At 43.6% G+C, this 10,301-nt stretch overlaps 1 protein-coding gene across 1 annotated transcript in view; it reads right to left on the bottom strand.

The window, feature by feature from the left end:
• Positions 1-202: 202 nt before the first annotated feature.
• NODAL (nodal growth differentiation factor) overlaps positions 203-10,301 on the bottom strand; it is a 56,933-nt gene continuing 46,834 nt past the window's right edge. Inside the window, exons 2-3 of the mRNA XM_069612177.1 lie at positions 9,097-9,920; positions 203-683 (exon numbers count right to left, since the gene is read on the bottom strand). Coding sequence (XP_069468278.1) covers positions 531-683; positions 9,097-9,920 — 977 coding nt within the window. The 3' untranslated portion in view covers positions 203-530. The remainder of the gene's footprint in view (positions 684-9,096; positions 9,921-10,301) is intronic.

Here is a 10,301-nt window from a genome sequence, read left to right as displayed (position 1 = left end):
ATGTAGAGCCATATCATGACTCCAATTAACAATGTGAATCTTAGGCGTAATAATCAATTAATATTCAATTTTGTGATGCTAGTGTAGACGTGTTCTCTAAGAGCTTATTAGCCATTAAAGAGTAGCAACACCAAATCTCCAAGCCCTGCACTTGTGATGCACTCAGGTTACCCCTAATACTTGCACATGTTGAGTATCACTCTTAGGCAAAACGCTTAGCAGGAGTTCTATGTATACATGTAAGTATCAGTTGTCCTTTCCTTGATTTGACAGGTAGTTTCCTAATTAACTGTGCCTCTTGATGGATGATGCTGTGACAGTATGATATGCTGGTCTCACAAGGCATAGCAGCACGTGCAGAAGTAGTGGTTCCTTTCGTCTTTTCTCTCTAGGCTGGATTCTGGCCTTATCCTAGCCACGTTTGCCTCCAGTAAACTTAAGTGCTCTTGGGTTGACGGCGCAACGTCATGATGCCTCTTGGGTGATGGTGGGCTGCTGAGCATGCAACCAGTCTGTTTCCTCCTCTTAAATCAGAGACAGCCACACTCCTCCACAATCATCTCCTCGTGGTGATGAACCACAACCTGTCCATCCTCTTGGTAGAGCAAACTGAGAGGACCTGTTCTGACTGGGCTGCAGCAAGGAGAAGGGACCCGCTCTGGAATGTACAATTTCAGAAGACTCTGAAGAAGAAAAGGAGAAGGAAGAATATTACTGGAACTGTCATTCATTAAAAATGTCATATTTCTATTGCTTAAAGCATATATGATATGATAGGTTATTTATAGCACGCTTAATACCAAGAGGTTTCTAAGCGCAGACCCAGGGATCGAACCTGTGTTGCTCCATGTCATCCTGCTTCCAAGGCGGGCACGTTGCCGCTGAGCTATCCTCCCGAGACAAAAAAGCAGCAAGAATGCATGGGTGCGACATGATTATACTGGCTCTGATCAAGCTGTCACCTATTTTTATTTTATTTATTTTTATCTTAGCATTTGCAGAGCGCACTACAGCCCACAGGCAACGAGGCGCTATAAGGAGTTTTTAAGAAGGCTTGCTTGAGGGTTACAGTAAGCGGCCCCAAAGGTCAGTTTAGATACATTCGCTTATGCACATTTGCATGGTTACATATGATACAGATTGATTGTTATAGTTGGTTACTAAACTTGTCTAGGTATATAGTCTCCTATACATGGTGAATACATTAATAAAGCATACCTAGAATGACAGGCTCTTTAGATGAAGAGCTTGGTTTTTAAGGCCTTGCGGAAGGCCGTGTGTGAGTCGATTGACCTAGACTCTGATCTTGTTTTACAAGCTCTTGGAAGTGCGCTGCATTGAGGGCCCCTTTTGAAGTGTGGGCCCGCTGAGTCATGGTTAACTGAGGTGATGGTTGTTTTTAACAATTTTGAATAATATATTGTTGAGTGTTTTGCGTACTAAAATGCAGCTGGAGTATCTTCTGTAATTGCTTGAAAATCAAAATTAATATCTAGAATCTATGCGTCATACTTTGCTAATCCGGTTTTGAGATTTTACAAATCCAGGCTTTTACACTCCAATGCCATCCCCCAACATTCGTTGGAATCCGCCTCTTTTATGACAAAGGTCGCAAGACATAAGCAATTCCAACCTACGTCATGGATAGTGGTGACCATCAAGTACTACAACCCATTTTCAGTGGGACACGAACTCTTGTGACCCCCTTTTATCTGCATCTACATAACCAATGTACATTGACTCCCTACTTGGATGTATGAGAATAGAATTCTTGTCTTTTTAATCGAAATGGACAGGGAACCATTATCAAGCCTGAAACACAATGATGCAGCCAGTTTGCCTATGCAAAGTTTGCAATATGTTTGCTTAGGTGTCTTAAAATATACAGAGCACTTATATTTACCGATGGGAAATGTAGACTAGCAAAGCATTATAAAGCCCCTTTTCCCATTTCATTAGACTTTGAAAGTTCTGCAGGGAACTATGGCAAGACCAGCCTGCATTTCAGTCTTTCACTTTGTATAAGGAATGGTTCACAGCAGACATTACAGAACCCTTCGGTATGGCAATTCAGACGGACTATTGCAGTACCATGCATTCGGGTACAGACACGTGCTGATTCGACTGATGTATTAATTGATGCGCTTTAATACCATGGGGGTAATTTTAGTAGACCCTGAATTGCACTGATGGGTACCATGCCTGTTTGCACTTACGTGAAAAGGTCCCCTTCCGTGCGATTTAGGACATTTCCAAAAAGGAGTAGAAATGTGATATAAGGCCACACAGCCTTGCATAGCAGTAACCCACTGGCCCCCCCCATAGACCACACCTGACACAGGTATTCCATCTGGGCTCTGCTTGCGCACTGCCATGCATGCACGGGAATGCCCATTTTATTTGCGCAACAGAGTTACATCACTCCGTCGCGTACGTAGCGTGTCACGTCACCACACTCATCCTTTTTCATAACAATTGACATGAAATATGAACCAAACTGTTAACATATTAACCAAACAAGAAAGATACCATTAGGATTAATAATCACACAACACAACTCTACGGGCTCCACAAGTGCAAGGATGGCAGCACGTCAATCGCCCAGTATCTAGTCCTTCAAGCGGGACGGATGGCACCTGGATTCTCGTTGGGGGTACCTCTAACTGTGCTCCCCAGAACTCTTCTTCCACATCTGGGCCAGGATCTACCTGCTCTTGCGGAATCCACCCATGATCATTATTCTGGTCTACCTCACAGGTCTCAGTTCGGCTGTATTCCGGAAACCTAGTTTCTGGTTGCCAGTAATCCTCACGTCAGATGCAGTCACTGTCGACCCCTTTACTCCTACCACATCCAAAGGCTTTGGGTCATATGGCAGCAAGATCTTGCCTTCCGGATGCCGGTTCCTGACAAGCACCTCGTCTCCGAGGGCAATGTCTGGTGGTCGCAATCTCCCCCTAACATTCTCTCTCTCATTCCGCATCCTTCGTTCTTTGGCCACCTGCTCTTCATCCATCACTCCTGGTGCTCTATCTTCATTGTCCGGCTATAGCCCACACAGCCACCTTCTGAACAGAGCTTCTACGGGGGCGACTGCTGTGGAGCAGTGGGGGGTGGCCCTTTATTCCCTCAGGAACTGATAGAGCGCTCGACGCAGGCATTGTCCTTGTCCATGAGCGATCCGAAATACTTTGTTCAGGGTCCCCATGAAGCGCTCTGCTTCCCCATTTGCTCTAGGCCACGGTGGAGATATTTTCATGTACCTTATTCTGCACTCTTTCATGGAGCTTGCAAAGCTCTCTATTTATACAAAAAGGAGAACAGGTGCATAACAATTAGTCTAATAAATCTCTCATCTGTCTAACGGAAGATGTTAATTATGATCTATAACCATTGGTCCTGAAAAAATGGACTTAGTATACAATACATTCTTATACATTTGACCATTTTAATTTTCAAAATCAATAAAACACTACTAAAAGCCTTGGTTTTGCAGGTATTTTTGTTTAAGCATCATAATACACCATGTGGTGTGTGTATTCATTGGATATAGATGCATTTAGGGTGATTAACTTTTCGATTACCTTTTGGGCTATAAGGTGAAGACGCCAGTGTTCCTGTTGTCAAACTGTAGCTACTCGGCACACTAGGTGGTGTGTGTGTGGTCATTTGACACACATGTGTTGATGTAATGGTTGGGCCATAAGATGTTAGCTATTCGGTATACTATGTGGTTGTTGTGTAGTCATCAGACACATTGGTGATGATGGAACTGTTGGGCTATAAGGTACAGACGCCTTTATTCTAATGCTGCACAGTGGTTATTTAGTACACTGTTTTATTTATGTTCTCTGTTTATTATTCGTGTTACCTATACAGATCTTGGAATTAGAAGGGCTACCTTGAGAACCCATTTATTAAAATAGACTTGATTGAAGAAGTCTGAAGTTATTGACATCGACATTAGCACTACTAAAGCTGCACTTAGAGGTATAGTAGTTGTTATTTTTTTAGGGCAGGCCTATTTTAGGACCTGTACCTGAGTCCTCTAGCCACCGTATGGTGTAGTCAAGAGGTTTTTTTGTGTTACTTTGAGAACGTAGCTCACTGTCTTATATGGAGGTGTTGGTTTTGTTCTGTGCAGGTGGCCTCATTTGGGATCGCCGTGCTCTTTACCCGGGATTACATGGTGGTGAAGAACTTATGTGAAAATAATGTTTTCCCCTGAAGAAAGTTCAAGCATTGAGAAGCTATAAAGAACTGAAACATGTCGGGATATGGTTGTGTGTGAATCGACACTATGTTTAAATACATAGTGTATTGTAATTGTTATCTGTTTGTTGAATTTTATATGTTTTTAATTGTGATGTAATTTATCGCATTAGGTTGTTGTTATACCCACCATGTGGGTTTAAATCTTGGGTTATTGTGTGTGTTTTAAACAAGTTTTTTAGTAGTGTTTTATTGATTTTGAAAAGGGTCATTATAAGAATGTATTGTATACTAAGTCCATTTTTTCAGGACCAATGGTTATAGATTATAATTAACATCTTCCGTTAGACAGATGAGAGATTTATTAGACTAATTGTTATGCACCTGTTCTCCTTTTTGTATAAATATTGATGGTAAACCCCGAACCGTGGAGTAGGTTTCCCTTGGGGTGTTTGATTTACCTTAAGTACAGTGGCTTGCAAAGCTCTCTCCATCGAGCGGTGGTCCACTATCAGTACATACTTCTTCTGTAAACCCATGGGACGCAAATACCTTCTCCATTGGCACAATGTTTTCAAATGAGGTGGATTCTACAAACTCCACTTCTGGATCCCTTGTGCATTCGTCAATCACCATTAGAAAGTGCTTGTTTCTGCCTATGGATCCAAAGTCCATGTGCACTACCTCCCATGGTCCAGTTCCCCTGAGCATAGACTCAATTTGGGGCTCTTGCTGCACTGGGGCTTCAGCCTGACACTAAACGCAATTCTTCACAAATTCGTCCACCAGCTGTTCCAAGTTGGGGAACCACACCTTCATCCTTAAATATGACTTGGGCTTGGCTGACCCCTGATGTCCCTGATGAGCCAGTGTTATTACTTTGGAGACCAACAGTGATGGCACAACCCTCTTCTGTCCTCTGAGTAACAGCCCTGATTCCGTAAAAGACAACTCATTCCTCACTTTCCTCAGCTGCTCCAGCGCCACCTTTTTGCGTCCTGTGTGCGTTTCTCCAGCCCCAATAGGGCCCACTTCCACTCTCCTTTGGCCATGGCCTCACAGAGTAGGCAGAAACATTTGTCGCCTGCAGAATTCTCCCCCGACTCTTGCACAGACATCGAGTTTGAGGTGCTGGACTCCACTACCAGTCTGACAAATTCTTCAACATCCATCTCTCTTCTGCCAGACTCCATTTTGGACTTCCCTGGACAGGTTATCTGCAGCATTGTTTACCCCTGGCCAGTAAACCAAGCAGACATCATACTCCAATAAGTCCAGCATCCAATGCTCGATCTGATCCGGTGGCCTCGATGACTAGCCGGCCATGATTGGTAGCAACAGCTTATGGTCAGTCACAACTGGCACCGGTCTACCCAACACATATATCCTAAAATGCGTGCACCCCCAGAGCACTGCCAGTGCCTCCCGTTCAATCTGGGAATACCTACTGTTCGGTGTCCGTCAAGGCTCTGTTCGCAAATGTCACAGGCTGCACTTCACCCTTAGAGTTTTGCTGGGTCAGCACGCCCCCCAATCCGAACAGGTTCACATCCACCACAATCTCTGATGCTACGGCTGGGTTGAAAAACGCCATAGTGCGGTCGGCCGTGGGGCCCATCTTGATTTCCTCAAAGGCACTCTGTTCTAAGGGGCCCCATTGCCATCCAGTGTCTTTCTTTGTTAGAATTCGCAACGGTTCGGACAACGTTGCCAGATTATGGATAAATCGCCCACAGTATCTTACCATACTGAGGAAACTTCTTACTTCAGTGACTGATTCTGGGGGCTCTGCCTCCTTGATGTCCTTCACCTTTTTAGGATCCGGTGACACACCTCCCTGCTGAAACACAAACCCCAAAAAACGAAATCTTCTCTCTAAAGAATTTGTATTTTTCCTTGTGAAGGGTGAGTCCCAGCAATCCAAATTTGGGCATCCAAATTTGGGCATCCAAAAGCCCAATTGCATCCTAATGTTCTATTCATTTCACTTATTTACAGTTAATGTTCTGTACATAAGGTTGACTCATAAAATTTGAACCTTCGGATTAACTGGTATATGCACAGGGGTGCAGCAACTATGTTTGCGCAAAGATACAAAATCTGAGAGATGTTTGAGCAGAAGCCCATATGTGGAAAACGGATCTATGTGATCACTGCACCGCCCGTAACTGCGCCGATGAAAATGTCGACGCCAATTACGGCGTGGCGCAGTGATCAGATAGATCACTTCTGTCCGCCTGCCCCAGCCCGCAATCCTGAAAATCTCACCCCCACTTACCTTTACTGTGGCACATTCCTGTGTGCGCTGCCAACATCCTTGTACCCCAGTTGCATTAGCTCCTCCCACTTACGTGGGGCAGTGCTGACGCTGCAGAGTCCTTTTTTTGTTTTGTTATCTTATCCCCGCTTACTGTAATGGTAAGCGAGGGACACCCCCACACAACCCCGACCTCTTTTACTGCGCCCAAGGAGAGCGGGGGACACCCCCGCAACCCCTGCTCTGCTTGGGTGCAGTAACGGGTGGTTGGGATTTTCCGCCCGTGCTCAGGCGCAGTTTTAGTGATGTTGCCACAATTGTGGCAACATTATGGTAAGATTCCTGGAAAACACAGTGGGTTCATGCCGGCATTTCTTCTTTGCTGTCATAAAGAAGAACCTTTATTCAGGATTTCAGCATTTTATCTGATGGAACTGATGGGAGTACTACTTACTCTGAAAATTGTCACCCATATGCTCCCAGTTACATCAGCTGTTGGACTTCTGGGTTTTCTTCTGTAAAGTACTGTCAAAATATTATGCGTCTGTAAGGAAGGCTGCGAAATATATACACAATGTGTAGTAGGAGTTTATAACCTCAAAGAATGGCAGCAACAGAGGTTAACATTCTGACGGATTTCCAAGGTGGGCAGATGCTCTTCTCAGGCAACACATACTGCCTAATCTCACTGTGGGATTTTCCACCATCACAAGTCCCGTCTAGTTGTCAACATAGTATCTTGAATTCTGCCAATGACCAGGGCCAGCCCCAGCATTTGCAAGCCCCTGGGTGGCAAAACATGTCTGGGGCCCCTTAATTTTCATAGCAGAAAATGATGTCACAAAAATAGTCGTTAATATCGTAAATCAAATAAACTTACGTTCAATATCTGAATTGTAACTGTTAATATTATGGCTGTAGCAATACCAGGAGTGAAGCTTATTTTGGAGTAGCCAACCAAGTGAACTAAATCATTTGTAGAGATGGGTACCTCAAAATAAAGTACTGTGACGAGGAAGAGCCGGACAAAGATGAATGAAGATCACTGGTAAGTAATCCAAACATACCTAATGCGACTTCGCGTTCCAAGGATGTAAGGGCAGGGATTGGCCCTGGGCCAGACAGGGCAAAGTGCTTTTGCTGTAGGATGGTGCAATCGTAACAAAGCCTATTTACCGGAAAGGTACTGAGGTAGTCCTATAAAACAAGGCCTTCAAATGTCATTAAGTCCAGAAAATAGTGCAGAGGATCATTAAGATATGCATAGGGACTGAACGTATCCTAAAGTGAAATATGCACATTTAATTGAACTAGCCTTTCCTAACAGAGGAAAATTCAAATTAGGAATGAGCATTGTATTTCACAAAACGTATCAATACCCAAAAGAAAAAGAAACAGCTAGAGGGTTATTTTCCTAGAACACTGCTAGCAAAGTATAAAAGTATATGCCCCCAGCAGCTCCCACCCAGTGGCAGCAGGGCATTTCCAGCAGAGACATTAGTGGCCTCCTCCCGCTGTGCAGGAGTGTGTTTAGGCTTGTTTTTCTAGCCTGGAACCAAGAGTAACCGGATAACTTTATGAATGTGCCGACATGCACTTTTACCTGAAATCTTCTTTCAGTGTTGTCTGTACAAAAACAGAAACCTTTGTAATCTCTGGGGCATCAATTATCAAGAACGGTTTCGAAAGAATTTGGGAAGCAGTTGGATGTTTTTTGCTTAGTAGTTAGTAATTGTATCCATATTTGCGCTGATCCACTGGGCCAGATTCTCAAAAAGCAGCGCAAATAAATAAGCGAAGAGAAATCGCTTATTTCATATTCGCTGCTTTGAGAAATGCTCTGTCACCTTATTCACAAAGGTGACCTGAGCATTTCAGGATTGGCTGAACTGTAGAGCAAAGAGGTCCAGCCCCCTTGCATGCTTTTATTTGACACGCTCCCTGCAACCACGTGGTTGCTCAGAGCACATTTCACCAAGACAGGCCAGAAATGACCCTGCCATTATTTGCACCACCACCTGTGAATGTTTCAAAAGGCACAGGGAGATGACTCTCGTTTCAGGGCATTTAAAAGCACATCCCGTTTGTGAATTCGTGATGCGCTTTTAAATGCCCCGAAACGCCCCTTAATTTGCACAAAGGGGGAAAAGGCGCTGTTAATTTGGCTTCTCTTTCATTTGGCAAAAGTGGGGAGATGTACTAGAGCATCTCCGGACCTGCTCCAAAAAAAGCCCCAAAAAATGATTCGAGAAGCTGGCTCATTGTGTCTAAAAAATATGTGGGTGGGCGTTTGAAATGCTTGCTTTTGTGTTAGCCACTTCCTTTCTAAATGTGTATTTGCAAATGCCCCTCTCCTTTTGAATAATATTGTTGGATTATTCATTTCTTTAAAAAATACACTACCTTTGCAGAATGCATGTGTAGCCCATATATAATAATGCTATGTTCACTGCTATACAGCTGCCCATATCCATGTAGGATAGCTTCCTAATTAATTGATAACCCTAGACCTTGAATTGCTGCTTCCCAGATACTTTCCCTTTAAAGGTTTTAAAGAGGCAGTACTATAAACACGAAAGTGTAAGTGTACTATTCATATTTCCACAAATAGATTCCATATTTCTTACCTGCATGTAGGCATGGTTGGTGGGCTGGAAATGCTCCCCCAAGGGGCTGGGACACTTTCCATCACAGCGGTATGCATTGTACCTTTTGGGGTGGACAATCCAAGACCCCCAGCCAATTTCATCAAAGTCCACATAAAAGTCTACCTTTCGGCACAGAGGCCTGGAGTCTGATTCTTGTGAGATCTTTCGGACACCGGAAATGCGATCTTTGAGTTTTTTATTTCGCCTTAGTCTCTTCATCTTCTCTGGCGGCGGGGTGCTCTCTTGTTCATCGTTGGCCAGTGGCATTCTCTGTGTTGTATACTTTGAGTGCTCGGCTACTTGAAGTAAAGATGAGCTTGTCGAAACATGTCTCTCTTTTGAAAGGGTGGAAAATACAACCATTAGCACCTGATTAACCATGGTTTGATGCTTGGATTGACCATCTTGTCTGTTGGCTGGTGTGGGAGATGGTGTGATTTGCTTTTTCCGAATATTTGGTCCCATAAGCGCTCCAGTGGCTAAAGTTCTCTTAAAACATGGAAGCTTGCTTGCATCCATGAGAAGCTTGGTAGAATCCAACAGGTTCCACCCAGATGACCGAGGAGTATGTGGTGACGCTGATAAAGAACCCAAATAGAGGTGTTCCTGGTCCATTGAGTCTTTCCTGTCACACAGTGTCTCCTGCTGGTGGAATATATCTATTGCTATTTTATTTCCAGGGTGTTGTGGTCCAGCAAAGTCTGCCCACCTTAACCGCAACTCTGCCAGTTGCATTTCCTCTTCTTGATTTAGGAATGATAAGTCAAACGTGAGAATCCATCTATCTCCCATTTGAAGTATACCTGTTCCAAGACAACAAAATACAGAAGAGGTGAAAAGTAGGTCAATAAATGCCATAGTTCCCTGGTGTTAGATGAGATGTGCTTTCCACATCACTGTATCGAAGAGCACCCTAAATTGTCTACCAATGTATAATAAAGACATGTACCATTTATGACACAGTGGGCCTTTGCCTTGCACAAGCAGTGAACATTGCTGCATTTCACAATGTCATTGTGGGTTAATGTTATGATGAACACATTTCTTTGCAAAATATAACGCACTGCTAACAGTAGGTTATAATGTAGAAGCATTATTTCCAAGTTATTATATTTGACATGAATTCTGCACCCAACCTTGGTGAGTCTTATTGTTTTGCAATACTTTTCATCATGTCTAGCTTA

This window comes from Ambystoma mexicanum, chromosome 8, assembly GCF_040938575.1.
Source record: "Ambystoma mexicanum isolate Mex_15411 chromosome 8, UKY_AmexF1_1, whole genome shotgun sequence".
In the NCBI taxonomy this organism is placed as follows: domain Eukaryota; kingdom Metazoa; phylum Chordata; class Amphibia; order Caudata; family Ambystomatidae; genus Ambystoma; species Ambystoma mexicanum.
The sequence above is the reverse complement of the archived record's forward strand: the minus strand, read 5'-3'. Positions and strand labels throughout refer to the sequence as shown.